The sequence below is a fragment of the Dama dama genome, chromosome 15 (genome assembly GCF_033118175.1).
Source record: "Dama dama isolate Ldn47 chromosome 15, ASM3311817v1, whole genome shotgun sequence".
Lineage (NCBI taxonomy): Eukaryota > Metazoa > Chordata > Mammalia > Artiodactyla > Cervidae > Dama > Dama dama.
Window position 1 is genome coordinate 20,784,322 of NC_083695.1, and position 20,178 is coordinate 20,804,499.

A 20,178-nucleotide genomic window follows, 5' to 3' on the forward strand; every position below is an offset into this window, starting at 1 on the left:
ACTTGTGGAATCTTCATTCCTGACCAGAGATCAAACTCTGAGCCTTTGGAGTGGGAGCACTGACTCCAAGACCCTAGACTACCAGAGAACTAACCCTAGGGAGTATCAAATAGTGAGAACTCACACAAACGAAACCACTTAAGTACAAGACCCAGAATCACCCAACCACCAATAGCACCCTGTGCAGAATGCCTCATCTAAACAACAAAAAAACCAAAAATACAAACCCAATAATCAGCAGGCAGGAGTACCACCTCACTCAGCCTTGCCCATCAGAGGAAAGTCAAACATAAACTCAACACAAATCTCACCCTATATGAAGCTTACACAAACCACTGGACCAACCTTAGGAGAGCAGAAACCAAAAGGAAGATAGAATCCAATTTCTTCAAGGAAAGAATTCAACTTTCCTTGAAGCCTGGGAAAAGGAGACCTCAAACACAATAAGTTAAAAAAAAAAAAAAAATGAAAAGGCAGAGAAATACTACATAAATGAAGGAAAAAACGAGAAACACAAAGTCCTAATAAATGAAGAGGAAATAGGCAAACTACCTTAAAAAGAATTTGGAATAATGATAATAAAGATGATCAAAAACCTTAAAACAAAATGGGGAAAATGGAAGAATCCATTAACAAAGACCTAGAAGAATTAAAGAAAAAACATACAGAGACAAACTACACAATTACTTAAATTAAAAATGCTCTAGAAGGAATCACTAGCAGAATATCTGAAGCAGAAGAATGAATCAGTGAGCTGGAATATAAAATGGTGGAAATAACTTCTGAAGAGCAGAATAAAGTAAAAGGAATGAAAAGAACTGAGGATACTCTCAGAGACCTCTGGGACAATACCAAACACACCAACATTCAAATTATAGGGGTCCCGGAAGAAGAGAAAAAGAAAGGGTATGAGAAAATTTTTGAAGAGATTATAGCTGAAAATTTACCCAACATGGAAAAGGAAATAGCCAAGAGGCACAAAGAGTCCCATACAGGATAAACCCAAGGAGAAACATACCAAGACACATACTAATCAAACTAACAAAGACTAAACACAAAGAGAGAATATTGAAAGCATCAAGGGAGAAGCAACCAGTAACATACAAGGGAAACCCCATATGCTTAACGGCTGATCTTTCAGCAGAAATTTAAACTGGAGCCCATTATACAGAGTGAAGTAAGCCAGAAAGAAAAACACCAATACAGGATACTACTGTATATATATGGAATTTAGAAAGATGGTAAAATAACCCTACATGCAAGACAGAAAAAGAGTCATAGATGTATAGAACAGATTTTTGGACTCTGTGGGAGAAGGCAAGGGGGGATGATCTGAGAGAATAGCATTGAAACATGTATATTATCAATTGTGAAACAGATCGCCAGTCCAGGTTTGATGCATGAGACAAGTGCTCAGGGCTGGGGTACTAGGATGACCCAGAGGGATGGGATGGGGAGGGAGGCGGGAGGGGGGTTCAGGATGGGGAACACATGTAAATCCATGGCTGATTTATATCAATGTATGGCAAAAACCACTATAATATTGTAAAGTAATTAGCCTCCAACTAATATAAATAAATAAATTTTAAAAATTAAAAATAAAAATCTGCAGGTCAGAAGGGAATGGCAGGATATATTTAAAGCACTGAAAGGGAAAAATCCACAACCAAGATTACTGTACCCAGCAAGGATCTCATTCAAAATTGATGGAGAAATAAAAAGCTTTTCAGACAAGCAAAAGTTAAGAGAATTCAGTACCAGGAAACTAGCTTTACAACAAATGTTAAATGGAATTATATAGTCAAGAAATACAACAGAAGAAAACAGATCTACAAAATCAACCCCAAAGAATTAAGAAAATGGCAACAGGAACATGTATAACAATAATTACTTTAAATGTAAATAGGTTAAATGCTCCAAGCAAAAGACACAGACTGGCTGAATGGATACAAATCAAGACCCACATATATTCTGTCTACAAGTGTCAGGAAGCATTTAACAAGAGGCTTCCTGTGTGCTGTTTTGGATCTGTCAGGAACCCTCTGGCCCTTATTGATTCCTGAATATTCAGGAATTAAGAGGAGAGGCACGCCTTTCCTGGGGCTGAGGAACCCAGGCATTTCTCATTACAGTGATAAGTACCCTCTTCCTTTTTATGAGCCAAATGGTAAAAGGTGATTGTTTGCAACTCTCTCTTTGATAGGGATCATCTTATGTTTTGTAAGTTTGGAATTTTAATCTTTGCTGAGAATAACCACCTTGTAAGACAGTATATATGCCCACGCCATGTTGATTAAAACACCTTTGCTCCATCAGAGCTTTGGTCCCCGTGTCTTTCTTACTTTCTTTCTATTCCTTCTCTCTCTCTCTCTCTCTCTCTCTCTCTCTCTAATTCTGGCTAATTCCTTGGAGCATGGAGGCCCCCTGAGCTCACTTTCTTGCCCGGGCTTCTAAGACCCTCTCGAGAAGGCGCACTGTGCCTTCACCCACTCAAGAGGGTGCCTGGTGCCTATGTGCAGCAGCGCGAGCTCTAAGAACAGGACTCTACTGGCTTTCCATGTAAACCAGGGGATATCAGCCTCTTTCTCTCTCTCTCTTACTCTCTGGGCCACCAGGTTCTGGTCCATTAAAGGACCAACAAGTGCTATCAGCCTCTTTCTCTCTCTTACTTTCTTATCGTTAACTCCAGACCACCAGGTTCTGGTCCATTAAAGGACCAACATACAAGAAACCCACATCAGACCTAAGGACACATATAGACTGAAAGTGAAAGGATGGAAAAATATACTCCATGCAAATGGGAAGCAAAGGAAAGCTGGAGTAGCAATCCTCATATCAGACAAAATAGACCTTAGAATAAAGATTACAAGCTACAAGGAAGGACACTACAGAGTGATCAAAGGATCAATCCAAGAGGAAGACAGAACAATTGTAAATATCTATGCACCCAACATAGGAGCACCTTAATACATAAGACAAATACTAACAGACATAAAAGAAAAAATTGACAGTAACACAATAATAGTAGGAGATTTTAACATCCCACTCACACCAATGGACAGATCATCAACACAGAAAATGAATAAGGAAACACAAGTCGTAAATGATACATTAGATGAGATGGATCTCATTGATATCTTCAAGACATTCCATCAAAATGCAGAATACCTTCTCAAGTGCACATGGAACATTCTCCAGGATAGACCACATCTTGAGTCACAAATCAAACCTCAGTTATTTAAAAAAAATTGAAATTGTATCAAGCAGGAGATTAAACATGTTGGAGATTAAACAACACATTAATAAATAATGAACAGGTTACAGAAGAAATCAAAAGGCAAATAAAAAAATTTCTAGAAACAAATTACAATAAAACATTACAACTCAAAACCTATGGGATGCAGCAAAATCAGTTCTAAGAGGGAAGTTTATAGCAATATAATTCTACCTCAAGAAACAAGAAAAACATTGAATAGACAACCTAACTTTACATCTAAAACAACTGGAAAAAGAAGAAGAACAACAACAAAAGAACACAAAACCCAAAATTAGTAGAAGGAAAGAAATGATAAACATCTGAGCAGAAATAAATGAAAAATAAAGAAAGAAACAATAGCAAAGGTTAATTAAACTTAAAGATGGTTCTTTGAGAAGATAAAATTGACAAATCTTTAGCCGGACTCATCAAGAAGAAAAGAGAGAAGAATCTCAACAAAATTAGAAATGAAAAAGGAGAGGTTACAACAGATAATGCAGAAATACAAAGGATTATAAGAGACTATTATGAACAACTACATGGCAATAAGATGGATAACCTGGAAGAAATGGACAGAGTATTAGAAAAGTTCAATCTTCCAAGACTGAACCAGGAAGAAAGAGAAATTATGAACAACCCAATTGCAAGTACTGAAATGGAAGCTTTGATAAAAAATCTGCCAAAAAAACAAAAGCCCAGGACCAGATGGCTTCACAGGAGAATTCTATCAAATATTTAGAGAAGAGCTAATGCCTATCCTTGAGGAAAGAACACTTCCAAACTCATTCTATGAGGCCACCATCACCCTGATACCAAGACCAGATAAAGATAACACACAAAAAAAGAAACCTATAGGCCAATATCACTGATGAACGTAGATGCAAAAATCCTTAACAAAATTTTAGCAAACAGAGTTCAGCAACACATCAGAAAGCTCATACATTATGATCAAATGGGTTTATTCCAGGGATGCAAGAATTCTTCAATATACAAAATTCAATCAATGTGATACACCATATTAACAAATTGAAAGATAAAAATCATATGATCATCTCAGTAGATGCAGAAAAAGCCTCTGACAAAATTCAGCACCCACTTGTGATTAAAATGATTCAAAAAATGGGCATAGAAGGAGCCTACCTCAACATAGTAAAGGCCATATATGATAAGCCTACAGCAAACATTATTCTCAATGGTGAAAAACTGAAAGCATTCCCCCTAAGATCAGGAACAAGACAAGGGTGTCCACTTTTGCCACTATTATTCAACATAGTTCTGGGAAGTCTTAGCTACAGCAACCAGAGAAGAAAAAGAAATAAAAGGAATACAGGTCACAAAGAAGAAGTAAAGCTCTCACTGTTTGCAGATGACATGATACTGTACATGGAAAGCCCTAAAGACAATATCAGAAAATTACTAGAGCTAATCAATGAATTTAGTAAAGTTGGGTGATACAAAATTAATACACAGAAATCACTTGCATTTCTATATACTAACTGAAAAATCAGAAAGAGAAATTAAGGAATCAATTCCATTCACCACTGCACCAAAAAGAATAAAATATCTAGGAATAAACTTACCTAAGGAGGCAAAAGAACTGTACACAGAAAATTATAAGACACTAATGACATAAACAGATGACATAAACAGATGGAGAGATATTTCATGTTCCTGAGTAGGAAGAATCAATATTGTGAAAATGACTATACTACCAAATGCAATCTACAGATTCAATGTGATCCTTATCAAATTACCCATGGCGTTTTTCACAGAACTAAAACAAAAAATTTCACAGTTCATATGGAAACATGAAAGACCCCAAATAGCCAAAGCAGTCTTGAGAAAGAAGAATGGAGCTGGAGGAATCAACCTTCCTCACTTCAGGTTATACTACAAAGCTACAGTCATCAAGACAATACGGTCCTGGCACAAAAACAGAAATATAGACCAATGAGACAAGATAGAAAGCCCAGAAATAAACCCATGTACTTATGGGTACCTTATTTTTGACAAAGGAGGCAAGAATATACAATGGGGCAAAGACAGCCTCTTCAATAAATGGTGCTGGGAAAATTGGACAGCTGCCTGTAAAACAATGAAATTAGTACACTTCCTAACACCATACAGAAAGATAAACTCAAAATGGATTAAAGACCTAAATGCAAGACCAGAAACTATAAAACTCTTAGAGGAAAAAATAGGCAGAACACTCGATGACATAAATCAAAGCAAGATCCTCTATGACCCACCTCCTAGAGTAACAGAAATAAAAACTAAAGTAGACAAGTGGGACCTGATTAAACTTGAAAGCTTTTGCACAGCAAAGGAAACTATAAGCAAGGTGAAAAGACAACCCTTGGAATGGGAATAAATAATAGCAAATGAAATAACTGACAAAGGATTAATTTCCAAAATACACAAGAAGCCCATACAACTCAATACCAGAAAAACAAACAACCCAAGCAAAAAGTGGGAAAAAGACCTAAGCAGACATTTCTCCAAAGAAGACATACAGATGGCTAACAAACACATGAAAAGATGCTCAACATCCCTCATTATTAGAGAAATGCAAATCAAAACCACAATGAAATATCACCTCACACCAGTCAGAATGGCCATCATCAAAAAGTCTACAAACAATAAATGCTGGAGAGGATGTGGAGAAAAGGGAATGCTCCTGTATTGTTGGTGGGAATGTAAACTGGTACAGCCACTATGGAAGATGGTATGGAGATTCCTTAGAAAACTAGGAATAAAGCCACCATATGACCCAGCAATCTCACTCCTAGGCATATACCCTGAGGAAGGCAAAATTGAAAAAGACACATGTTCATTGCAGCACTGTTTACAGTAGCTAGAACATGGAGGCGACCAAGATGTCCATGGACAGATAAAGAAGTTGTGGTACATATACACAACGGAATATTATTCAGCCATAAAAGGAACACATTTGAGTCAGTTGTAATGAGGTGGATGAACCTAGAACCTATTATACAGAGTGAAGTGAGTCAGAAGGAGAAAGATAAATATTGTATTCTAATGCATATATATGGAATCTAGAAAAATGGTATTGAAGAGTTTATTTACAGTACAGCAATGGAGAAACAGACATAGAGAACAGACTTATGGGCATGGGGAGAGGGGAGGAAAGGGTGAGATGTATGGAAAGAGTAACATGGAAACTTACATTATCATATGTAAAATAGATAGCCAATAGGAATTTGCTGTATGGCTCAGGAAACTCAAACAGGGGCCCTGTATCAACCTAGAGGGGTGGGATGGGGAGGAAAATGGGAGGGAATTTCAAAAGGGAGGGGATATATGTATTCCTCTGGCTGATTCATGTTGAGCTTTGACAGAAAACAACAAAATTCTGTAAAACAGTTATCCTTCATTAAAAAATAAATTAATTTTAAAAATATATATAGGGCAGATCCCAATCTTTTCATTATATCATTCTTACACAATTGTGTGTATCTCTCTTTGTACATAGGTCATCTGATCTAAGTGTTAAAGCTTCCTTAATACTGCAAGTTAAATATATTTATTAATGCATATAAGATATATATGCCCATTAGGCTTGTTAAATATGTTCAATAATATTTCAAAATACAATTATCTTGTGACTTTCTGAGCCAAACAATTGGCGAATTTCCCTATGGAAGAATGAGCTGAAAGGTATAGAAAGTGGTATTCTCACCAAGTGAAAAGGTGATTTGTTAGATCCCTTAACATACAATGAGAAAGCTCTCACCGTCTCAATGAGATCATCTGCTCTGTTGGTTCGTTCAGCTGACAACAGAGTTTGATTGAAGTCTTCTTTTCTGCTGGTATTCTGTGACAATCCTCCAGATTGGCTACTGCAATACTAAGAAGTATTTTTAAAAAGCAATGTGTCAGAAAATATCACAGTAGGCAGCATTTAAGGTGGTTTCAGTGTATCTAAGAGATTATGAGCAAAGATGTGTAGTTTCTGTAGTATGCATAAGCATTTTCAAAAATCAGAATATAGCCTTGAGATAGAAACCACTTTTCAGTTAATATGAGAAAAGAATCAACTATACACATCTCATTTTCCCACAAGTCTATGAGGCTGTAGATGCTCTAAGTTCATTGTGGACAGCTGTAGAATTTGTGAATTGATCTTGGCAGTCCCTTTCTTAAATTCTGGAACAATTTATAAAACAAACCAACAACCACTGAAAGCATGTATGATCCTGGTCAAAGGATTCATTCTATGATTTTATTACTTGTTCAGAGCCTCTTTATCTAAAATACCATTTTGCTAATGTAGGTAATTCAGTTTCTTTCAGTTCTGCCTGTTAAGCACTGTAACAACCCCCCAAAAATGATAATAATAAATTAACATATTCATCCATCAACATAGACATTTTACATCACTCTAGAAGCCAATTTAGATTTATAGAAAAGTTAACAATAGACCTAAAATAAATGGCATTTCCCCCTCCTTATTCTTTCATTTTGCATGTAAATTTCTTTATGTGAACTATGTGTGATTTTTAATCCAACCAGAAGCTGGGACTCTGAGGTAGAGAAAGAAAACAGAAAAGTACATAAGAGAGGAAAGGTGTGGTACCGAAAATGTAAGTGTAGCCAATGATTATTTTACAAACTCATTAAGAAAAACAGACTGATTTTAAAAAAATCTGCAGAGCTAACATACATTTAAAGTGCACACACACACACACACACACACACACACAACCACCACTGCACATCCATGATCACACACTTGGATTTAGAGAGAATTTTTTTAAAATGCTATCACTGAGAAGTATATTTCTCTTAATTAATTCTGGATACTTCATTGATCATTCTATGAGCTACTTGGAAAAGTAGAAAGGAAAGTCTGTCAAGAAGCTGTTTTTTCCCTTCCATCAAAACAACTAGTGGTACGGATGGGGAAAAAAAAAAAAAAAAACTAATGTTATGGGTGAAATGACAAGAATAATTAAGAAAAATGGCCATGTGCCATATCTCTAACAGCAAAAATGTAGTTGTTTGCACACTTCTTTTTTTAATATGGCTAAGGCTCCAAGAAAAGATAATGAAGATAACAAATTAAATTTTTGAACCAAGCAACAAATCCTCATTGCAGGAGTTCTGTGACTCTAAGAACCTAATGTTCAATAGGAAACATATTTGAACACTTCTTTGCAGGCATGAAAGCAGATTGTATATTAAAAGTGGTGACCTTGATATGTTTTTCACATTTTTATCACTAAAAATCCATAGACATCCTGCATCCTGCTATTTTTAAAAAATAGTCATCTGTACTGCAGCATAAAATAACATGATAGCAAATAGTTTTGTAGTTCATACTATGGTATAAAGACCCGAGTCCCTGTTCATTCTTAGAATTCTGTTTGTTATAAATTGATGCAACTTTATTTTAAGTGGCAGTTGTATTGGATTGCACAGAACAAACTCCTAAGACCTAACCTGACTTATATTGGTTTTGTGGTAATATTGTTTACAATCAGCATTATATAAGTGAGTTACATGGATGATCTGGGTGCCAAAAAGTCACTTTTTCACGGGCTATGTCTGAAAATCTTTAAAAGCTTCAAAAATATTCCTTTGGTTCAAACCAGACTGTGACATCTTCAAGACTAGAATATTTCCATTGCATTAATTGTGCCAATTCACAAATAGACTTGACTAAGATTTAAGGTCATAATTGTTGTCACAAACATTTTCTTTCCATTCATGTAGACCCAGTCAGATTCAGAAGTGAAGGTACAGAATTGATCATCTAAGAGAAATGTTGTCATGAAATAGGTCAGGATGTTTTTCAAATGCCAAGTCATAGGTTAGAATGTTTCGGGTGTAGAGTAAATGGAAAATGTGAAAGCAAATTAAATTATCCTTTTCCATCATGAGACATTCAGATGATTTTGATGCAAATTCCTGTAAAGCACAAAACACATAATTGAAAAAAGCAGTGTGATTTAATGAACTAGGGGTTAAGACCCAGGTTCTAAACCCCAGAACTGCTATTGATTAGCTGTGTGGCCTTGGGAAAATTACTTAACCTTGCTGAGTTTCAGGTTCCTATTCTCTAAAATAGAAATCTACACACCATGTCTAACTTAAGGAGTTGCTGGGTATACGAACGAGAAAACGAGAGAAGTATCTGAAAACGGTTTGAAATAAAGAACTATATGAAAATGTATGATATGATTATTATCATAACCAAGATTTCCTACATGAATAGACTAAGAATTTCTGTACCTTCCTTTATTCTGACATTTTTAATTTCTTTAAATGCAATTCCAATACTTTTTTGTCTCTCTCTCACTTTTTTCTACTTCCAACTCTGCCCACCCTGCCCAATTCACAATCTGGGCATTCATTTTCATTCTCAGTGTCAAAATGAGTCAGATTCATTACTACTAAAGGTCCAATTTCTTTTGTAGTATTAAAATTAGAGAGGTACTGCCCGGGGCTCAAACATCTTTTTTTTTTTTTTATTAAAAAGAAAGTTTTTGTTTGCATGCTATTTGTTGTAATGGGATTTGACCTGTATATCAATTAACTGTGCAAAGCATTTGGGGAAATGAATTTATACTATAAAAGCATTTGGGGAAATGAATTGTTATTGTGGATGATAACCATGTCATAGAATTGGTGATTCAAGTCACCAGAGCTTATTTCCGTACCCTTGAAAGTAGTAAGTAGTAAGGAAATTGAAACAGTCTGGTAGCTCAGAGGGTAAAGCATCTGCCTACAGTGCAGGAGACCTGGGTTCAATCCCTGGGTTAGGAAGATCTCCTGGAGAAGGAAATGGCAACCCACTCCAGTATTCTTGCCTGGAAAATCTCATGGATGGAGAAGCCTGGTAGGCTACAGTTCATGGGGTCATAAAGAGTCGAACACGACTTGAGTGACTTCACTTTCACTTTTCCTGATATCCTTATCATATATATTTTAAAAGCTTGAACCAACCAATCTACTGTGACAAAAATTCTTTTGCTACAAACATAGAGATAGCCTTTGACATTAATATTCTTTAGACAGGAGATTTAGGCAGACAGATGTCTTCTTCATGCCTACATTATTGGTACATGCTTTGGAATTCTGCAAAACTAGTCCACAGAACTAAACTCCCCTCTGTTTGCCTAAAATTTTGAGCAAGCATTTTCCAGATAAGATTTAAATATCTGAAACATGTGTCAGAGGCTTAACTTTGCTACAAAGTGACCTACTGTAGCAAAGAAATCTGTGAGAGTCTCACAGATTTTACCAGTAAAGATACTACAATGTTATTTTATCATAACTACAGTTCATCTGTAAAACATAATCCTGTAACCTGAGCCCTGAAGATGTGAAGTCCAGGCTACAGTCTAATGGACTGGACTAACTGCCCCCCTCCAGTGTCGTACAGGAGCATTGATGACAATCAGTGGCTGAATCCAGCCTAGATCCTGCTACCTAGGTTTGCCCATATAAGAAGTAACTCACTGAAAAGTCAGCACCTCTCTCTAGACCGGGATGGGGAGAGGCGTGGGAGGGAGGTTCAGGCAGGAGGGGATATAAGTATACTTACAGTTTATTCATGTTGTTGTACAACATAAACCAGCACAACATTGTAAAACAATTATCCTTCAATTAAAGAAATTTAAAAAATTAAATCAGTAGCTCTATTTATAGATTAGGGACTCTTTTGGAAGCCACTGTTTCTTTTCTAGGTCAGTGCGGTCTTAACATATATAGCCTACCCTTTCTGATCATGGATTCCCTGGTTCCTCTCCTTTACACTTATTTTGGGGCACTTGAATGAAATTCATATTTTACTAAGACAGCTCTTAGGACCTCAGAAGTGAATCTCCTATAACCTGCAAAGCCTGTAGGCTTAAAACAGACTATTTCAAATAGCCCTTCCAAGTCTGACAGTATTTGATGGCAGAGTACAGATGATGGGGTTTTGGTTTTGTTTTTGTTGTCCCTCTGCACGTGTGCTAAGTTGCTTCAGTCATGTTTGACCCTTTGTGACCCTATGAACCATTGCCCACCTGGCTCCTCTGTCCACGGGATTCTCCAGGCAAGAACACTGCGGTGGATTGTCATGCCTTCCTCCAGGGGTCTTCCCAACCCAGGGATCAAACCTATGTCTCCTACAGCTGCTGCATTGCAGACAGATTCTTTACCCCTGAGCCAAAGAGGAAAATGTCATTTTATAGGATGCTAGATGATGGAGCCTTGCCCATTTTTTTTTTAAATTTTTATTGGGGTATAGTTGCTTTACAATACTGTATTAGTGTCTCCTGTACAGCAAAGTGAACCAGCTATATGTGTGCATACACAGATAGCTCTTTTGAATTTCTTTCCCATTTAGGTTGCCATGGAGCACTGAGAAGGGTTCCCGAGTTATACAGTAAGCTCTCACTAGTTATCCATTAGTTATCTACTTTGTACATAGTATCAATAGTGTATATATATCAATCTCAATTTCCCAATTCATCTCACCCACCCTCTGTTCCCTTGGTCTCCATATGTTTGTTCTCTATGTCTGTGTCTCTATTTCTGCTTTGTAAATAAGATCATCTAACCAATGTTTTTTTCAAATTCCACATATATGCATTAATATATGTTATTTTTTTCTCTCTTTCTGATTTACTTCACTCTAAGAAACTGTCATTGGGCTTCCCAGGTGACTCAGTGGTAAAGAATCCACCTGTCAGTGCAGGAGAAGCAAGAGACATGGATTCAATCCCTGGGTCCAGAAGATTCCCTGGAGTTGGAAATGGCAACTCACTCCAGTGTTCTTGCCTGAAAACTTCCACAGACAGAGGAGCCTGGCAGGCTAGGATCCATGGGGTCACAGAGTCCGACATGACTGAGCGACTAAGAACAACAGTCGGTCATACAGAGCCCTGCCCATTCTTAGTTCAGTAACTCACTGAAACTGCAGGGGATAAAACCAAAATTGTATACTCCTATGTAAACTGTAGCATATTGGAGGGGAAGTGTTAGGAACAAGATCTCTAACCCAGATTATTAATGAATACTCTTAAATCTTAAATGAAAGCAACACTTTTATTAGTTTAGACAGATCATGGATTCATTTCCTTTTTGCTGAGGGCTCTTATTTATTCAATTCTTAATAACCCCAGTTCCTTAGAAAAGTACATTTCTGACAGAAATTGGATTATAATAGGAATGTAGTTTATTGCTGAGTATTCAACTTTCCAAAAGTACATACCTGGGTTTCATGGTGCATTTCAAGAAGCCATAATGATGGAACAATGCTAATCAGATATAAAAATATGGCTGGTGAAAACCTGTGAATGAGGGAAAAAAATAGTTCAGCTTTTAAATTTTTTTTAAAAGAAAGAACACAAGTGCACATATCCTGACCACACTGAGTTAAACCTTTTAATCTCAAGTATTTATTTCAAAGGGGAAAAATGCATTATGTGATTCCTGCCATATGGATTATAGAGAAACAAAGCAACTGTAAAAGGCACTAGCAGCTGTCATTCTCACTGAATTTCTAATCCAATTAATAGATGTTAATTTTAATACGGTTTAATGGGACACTGCCAATTAGTCTCAGGCACAAAACTGGATATTTCGAGTTTAATATGAAAGCAACAGTAAATCTTGATTTCTGAACACTGTAATTTCTGGAAGGTTGCCTACATTTTTCAACATTAACCTGAAATTCTGAGAGCTCAAATAATAACATTCTACTAGAATACAAAAATCAGATGATAAGGAATAGGGCTAAACAAAATCAACTGGCTTTGTGTGTTTCTGCTAAACCTAGGAGAAACAAAAATACAGGCACACCTCATTTTATTGTGCTTTGCTTTATTGAGTTTCATAGATACTGTGTTTTTCTTTACAAATTGAAGGTTGGTGGCAACCTTGCGTGAAGCAAGTTTGCCAGGATCATTTCTCCAACAGCATTTGCTCAATTTGTGTCTTTGTGTCACATATTTCAAATTTTCTGACTATTATTGTGATCTGTGATCAGTAATCTTGGATGTGACTTCTAAGATTCACTGAAGACTCAGATATAGCTAGCAATTTTTAACAATAAAGCATTGTTTAATTAAGCTTTGTTCATTGTTTTTTTTAATAGTATCAAACTTTGAAAAAGCCTAAGTTTATTTTTTTTTATTTAATTTAATTTTTTTTTTATTATATTGTAGTGGTTTTTGCCATACATTGACATGAATCAGCCATGGATTTACATGTATTCCCCATTCCGATCCCCTCTCCCACCTCCCTCTCCATCCCATCCCTCTAGGTCTTCCCAGTGCACCAGCCCTGAGCACTTGTCTCATGCATCCAACCTGGGCTGGTGATCTGTGGTGGGAATGCAAACTAGTACAGCCACTATGGAGAAGAGTGTGGAGATTCCTTAAAAAACTGGAAATAGAACTGTTCATTGTTTTTTAAGACATAATGCACACTTAATAGACTATGGCCTATTGTAAGTATACTTTTAAATACACTGGGAAACCAGAAAATTCATGTAACTCTCCGTATTTCAGTGGTATGGAAATGAACTTCCAATATCTCCAAGGTATGCATATACAAACAAACCACAGATGAAGGGTTTGGTATTTCTTTGAGGGCTATCTATAGTAATTATTTTCAGACTCAAATTCAGAGGGCAGTCCTTAGAGAGGACTGTCATTTGTACTTTTGTCAAATTTAAATGTTAGTTTTGCCACTGACCTCTCAGTTTGCTTCCTAATCGACAAAATGGGAACAGTCATGTATTAGTCAGCTCAGGCCATAGACTGGGTGGATTAAACAACAGAAATTTATTTTCTCACAATTTTGGAGATTGGAAGTTCAAAATCAGGCTTCCAGAATGGTTGGGGTTTAGTAAGGGCTCTCTTCCTGGTTTTTAGACAGCCATCTCCCACTGTGAACTCACATGGCCTTTCCTGAGTGCATACACTTCACAAGAAGAGAAAGGGATTTCTCTCTTCTCTTCTTATGAAGCCACCAGTCTTAGTGAATTAGGACCCCATACTTATGACCTCAATTAACTCTAGTGACTTCCTAAAAGCTCTGTCTCTAAATATAGTTACTCTGGGACTTACGGTTTCAACGTATGAATTTTGAGGCAACACAGTTCAGTCCACAGCAGTCACATTTATCTCACAGGGATTTTTATTATATAGTTGACCTTTGAACAACATGGAGATTAGGACTCTCTGTGTAGTTGAAAATCCACATATAACTCTTGAGGTCGACCCTCTATATCCACAGTTTCACATAAACAGATTCAACCAACCATGGATCATGGGGTACTGTAGTATGTATTTATTGAAAATAAGATGCATGTAAGGACTTGCACAGTTCCAACCCATGTTGGAACTTTCTATAAAGCAGTGTCTGGCAGAGCTGTACATTCTGTAACAAGTAGCTGTTACATAATTATGGGATGTCATGCAATGAAAACATGTCCTTCAAAATTTTAACTAAGATAAAAATTACATACTTTACAAATTTATTTCTTCCAATTGCATTTGATTTTAGATTGGATTCTTGCTTTATAAATCATCTTAAAGTCAAAACTGTAAGTCAGTTTAATTTTATTAAAATACTTTTAGTACATTCATGCGATGGTTTAAGATGACCTGAAAAACAGAAATGTTAATTGCTCAAAAACAGAATTTGAGATGAAATTCTACTAAAATCATATGGTTATAATCCGGGGGAGGAGAAAGGGAGTGAACAAACTTAAATGGAGGAAAACATTTAGAATGGACTGTTTAAATGCTGTTAACCTTTTCACTAATATCTCCTTTCAACTTCTGGGAAGAGAAAGAGAAAGGGCAAGTGAAAGCAACTCTTAAAAAAAAAATCAGTATTTAAATAGACATTACCCTAACATCAATTTCCTGCAGAAATTAATTTGAAACAAAGGGTTATGGGTCATGATATTATTAGAATCTGACTTAGACAAAGGTTGGGCTGCAGAAAGATATCCAAGGCCCCCATGTCAAACATGCTTTTAGAAAGAAAAGGAACACTTAATTCTTTGACCTCCCATATCAACGGAAACATCAGGAGAGAATATTTCCTTTGTGAAATTGGGAAAGGATATGAATTCTGGTTGGAGGGACAGTTGTAATATGTAAATCTTCGTTTGCATATGTCAAATGTTGGCTGGACTGCAATTTTGTTGACTCCCTCAGGATTAATTTTGGGTTAACTCACCTGGCAATACTGTTAAAATAATAATCTAGGGAAACTATATACTGAACATATCATAGTTCTTGGAAGAGTTCAAGAATAAAATAAACAATAATCCTTAACATCTTCTGTGCATGAAATTTATTTCTACAGTTGGAAAAAAGACTATCCTGTTTCAACATGTTTCCTCTAATTAGGAATCTAGTTATGTATTTTTTAAAAACATTCAAAACCCAAGATTTTCTCTGTTGCCTATTACAAAGACTATACATTCCCTAATCAGATACATATTCAAAGCCTCCTCCATTCCTCAGCTTATCTCCACTTCCCTTTTCTCTACCACATCCTATCAAGCTGATAGTTTCAACTTGCTGTGTATTTAAAATGAAACAAAACAAAATGTTTTGGAAAGTTCCCCTTGTTCCATTCCCTTTTCATCAGACCTATTTGACATCTGTGAAAGAGAGTGGGAAGAGGGAATCACATTAACTGCCTGAGAATTAATTATATTCAAGTCAACAGCATGAGTCCATTGTCTTCCTCCTCCTCCACCCCCTGTTCCAGAAGCTCTTAACCCTATACCTAAGAGGATTTGCTGGAATTTCCAAAGGCTTCCAGGTAGAATTACCAAGGAAATGCCTAGTCCATAAAATGATCAATAGCAAATCAGAATTAGGAACTCCTCCCTTCGCTCCTCTCTCTCTCTCCAGTAGCAGGCTATGGTCATCGTTCAACTGATTTTTTTTTTTTTTTAATTATAGAGAAAATAAAAGTCTGTTATTTAGGAAAGTACTGAAAAGTATAGATACATTGCATTTTTTACATGAAGAGTACATTTCAGCTCTATGTTTTATTGGACCATGGCCCCCTATTAAGAGCAACGGGCTCTATTGTCCCTTCAGGTTGGTCCATCTGAGAAGAGAGGTTCTGATGTGAATTTTAGAGCAAATGTCCTTTCAAATTATGACTACTTGTTTCAGAAAGCCCTGCTCTTATATCTCTATCAGTACCCTTCCTATATTTTGAAATACAGGAATTCAGTGCAGTAATTAACTTTAACTTGTATTTCTCTTGTGACCCAGCACGTTCTCCACTGTTTTCTTGCTGTGCATATTTATAATATGACTCTGATATATCATATTTATAACATGATCCTGAGTCTCTTTATGTCCCTTCCCTCTTCCATCTCCTTCATCTTTTCCTCTCCTTAGTAAGTGTCTTTTTAAATCTCTGTTGTTGTTGTTCAGTTGCTAAGTTATGTCTGATTCTTTGCGAAGCCATATGCAGCACGCCATACTTCCCTATCCCTCACTATCTCCCAGAGTTTGCCCAAGTTCAAGTCCATTGAATCAGTGATGCTTTCCAACCATCTCATCCTCTGCTGCCCTCCTTTCCTGATCTTTCCCAGCATCAGGGTCTTTTCTAATGACTCGGCTCTTAACATCAGGTGGCCAAAGTATTGAAGCTTCAGCTTCAGCATCAGTACTTCCAATAAATATTCAGGGTTGATTTTCTTTAGGATTGACTGGTTTGACCTCCCTGCAATCCAACGGACTCTCAAGAGTCTTCTCCAGCACCACAGTTCAAAAGCATCAATTTTTCACACTCAGACTTCTTTATGGTCTGACTGTCACATCAGTACTTGACTACTGGGAAGACAATAGCTTTAACTATATGCACACTTTGTTAGCAAAGTGATGTCTTTGCTTTTTAATATGCTGTCTAGGCTTGTCACAGCTTTCCATCTAAGAAACAAGTATCTTATAATTTCATGGCTGCAGTCACCGTCCACAGTGATTTTAGAGCCCAAAGGAGAGAAAATAGGTCACTGCTTCATCTTTTTCCCCTTCTATTTGCCATGAAGTGATGGGACCGGATGCGATGATCTTAGTTTTTTCAATGTTGAATTTTAAGCCAGCTTTTTTCACTCTTTTCTTTCACCTTCATCAAGAGGCTCTTTAGTTCCTCTTTGATTTCTGCCATTAGAGTGGTGTCATCTGCATATCTGAGGTTGTTGATATTCTCCCGGCAATCTTGAATCCAGCTTATAACTCATCCAGCTCAGCATTTTGCATGATATACTCTGCATATAAGTTAAATAAACAGAATGACAATATACAGCCTTGTTGTACTCCTTTCCCAATTTTAAACCAGTCATTTTTTTCCATGTAAAGTTCTAACTGTTGCTTCTTGACTTGCCTACAGTTTTCTCAGGAGACAGATATTCCCATCTTTTTAAGAATTAGTGCTTATTTATGAATGTCTAAAGTTAATACTTATTAAGCAAATGCTTAAATGTTTGAATGACTAAATTTATAAATAAAGGGAAAACTGAGAAAGTGAAACAAGTGAAGGCTGCTAGCATCTACAAGGACCTTCTATTCATATTTCAGCAGGCCTGGTAGCAAGTACAGTTTCTTAGTTGTGTCTCTTGAGGAACTGTTACACTGCAGTAGAAATTTCAGGAACTTGAGAGACCCAAATTTGAATCTTGCCTCTCCCATTCATTCATCTTTGGAAATTCATTACCTTTTCTGAGACTCAAGATCCTTGTCTATGAAATAGGTTATAAACCTCATAGGGCGGTTATGACGAGTAGAGGAGACAGTGTTATGGGCTTGACATTGTACTAAAAGAAGAGGAAAAAGCTAAGTGGGTTTCTAGCGCAAACCTTCACATATGTACTTCTCCCCCTTGAAATACCTCTCTCCCTCACTTTTCACCTTATCATCTCCTTTTCAAAGCTTATCAGCTCTATAGGACTGCATAGGAAAACTTTCCTTGTCCTTCCAAGCTTCAATTGGGTCTCCTCATTATGCTTACCATAGAGCAGTCTTCATTCTTGTTCCATGAGTGTTAAAAGAGTTTCAACATTTATATGTGTGCATACGGCTGTGTGCCTGTGTGTGTCTTTGTGGTCACTTGTCTCCCAGCAATTCTAAGTGATATAAGCACAAGAACTGTACCTGACTGTGTCTGTCTGCGTACCATGCCCTCAGCTCCTTCCACAGTGCCTGGTGCATGATGGGCCATCCCAAGTATTAATAGTGGTCTCATAAGGTCCTAGTTGATTTACAATTCTGACTTTCTTGACACTCTGTTGCTGGTTTGACTGGAATCTCCTTTTGAAATATCATAAGTCGATTCTTATCAAAAGTTTTCCTGAAGGAAACATTATTCTGTGCCTGGATGAATTTGATATTTTTTCTACCATGCAGGATTTAATATTTCAAGGTGACATTTAGCCATTACTTATTATTTTGAAGGTTTATCATATTCCTGATAGTGCATTGTCAGTGCAGTTCATTTCTGAAACCAAGAAGAATGTGAATCCTAAAAATTAAAAACTAAGCCTGATCCCACCTTTTTCTGTATAATGAACCAAACTGCATACCCTTTCTTGGGGCTTCAGATCATTTTACTCTAGTTTTCATGTCTTAATTGTATTGAAAGTAAGTAGATCCCAACCATAAGCCCTAATATCAGAGAGGGGTCTAGCCATCTCAGAAATAAGTGAAATCAGGTTTCTTGATGATTATTTATAAAAAATAAGTTACACCAATCATAGACTGACAAAAACTGATAAATATATGAATAAATGATTAAGATACATCCAAGTTGGATATTTTTATAAAATTGATATTACCCTATTATTAATGAGCTATCTACCCTTGGAAACTCAGATTTATTACAATTCTAATTACCATTACCCTATCACAATACAGAATATGCCCAACATTAATACTTTCATGCCAAATTGCTTTCCTTTTGGTCAGCTATTTTTTCTAAATTTACCTTCCTAAAGATAATTTTTCTCCACAGAAATGTTTGTTGTTTGTTTGTTTCACAGCCCTCAGCCAGTATGCCAGTTCTCCCTAAATATATGGCAAGAGCACCACCCTTATTTTCCGTTATTTGTTATGTACTTACTTGTTGACTAATAGGTTTGTAGGTCTTGTTACATGCTAGACACTACTCTGAGCTCTTACAGAACTATACTCATTGCTTTATTTTCAGTTCATGTCTTCCAAAAATAAAATATTACTTACCATACAAAGTTGTCATTGCAACATGACATAATGGTTTTCACAAAATGATTGTGTCATGACACTTAGCAATTTAGCTCTGCAGTGGATTATATTTACTTCAACTCACCATTAGTCTAGAAGTAAGATTCCATTTTCCTCTTCCCCAAAATGATACTTATTATTGTTTTCTTATGGAAAAAGTAACATTTGTCCATTTTAGAAATGTATAACAACAGAAATAAGCAAATTGAAGAAAATTGACCATAATATCACCCACTACCCTGCATAGCTTTTCTCTCTGCATACAATGAGGATTCTAATCTTCTAATTACATGCATAAATCTGAAGATAGGTACTATTTAAATGAAGCAAAAACAATGTTCCAAAATCACTCTGAGGTGAACTGCGATTTATTTTGTTATTTCACTTCTCAGTATTTCCTACTCTACAAAGGCAGAGTGGAATTGTAAGGATACACTAGACCCAAGTTTCAAAATCTCATGTTAAACCACCTCGAGGGTCCTCAAAATTTCTGGAGCACTTTATAATAATAGGTTTATTTTCATGGAAATTAAGAAACTAGGTCAAGATATCCTTTCATGCACCCCTAAATCCTATCTAACAACTTAAGGACTGTCCTCCTTACATGTAGACTTGTTTCTTGAAGTGGGCTTTAACATCCAGGGTTTGCATCTGGGCTGCTCAGGA

General features: G+C 36.5%; 1 protein-coding gene across 1 annotated transcript in view; it reads right to left on the reverse strand.

The window, feature by feature from the left end:
• TMEM26 (transmembrane protein 26) overlaps positions 1–20,178 on the reverse strand; it is a 66,423-nt gene that overhangs the window by 30,457 nt on the left and 15,788 nt on the right. The window contains exons 2-3 of the mRNA XM_061161599.1: positions 12,483–12,561; positions 7,011–7,124 (exon numbers count right to left, since the gene is read on the reverse strand). Coding sequence (XP_061017582.1) covers positions 7,011–7,124; positions 12,483–12,561 — 193 coding nt within the window. The remainder of the gene's footprint in view (positions 1–7,010; positions 7,125–12,482; positions 12,562–20,178) is intronic.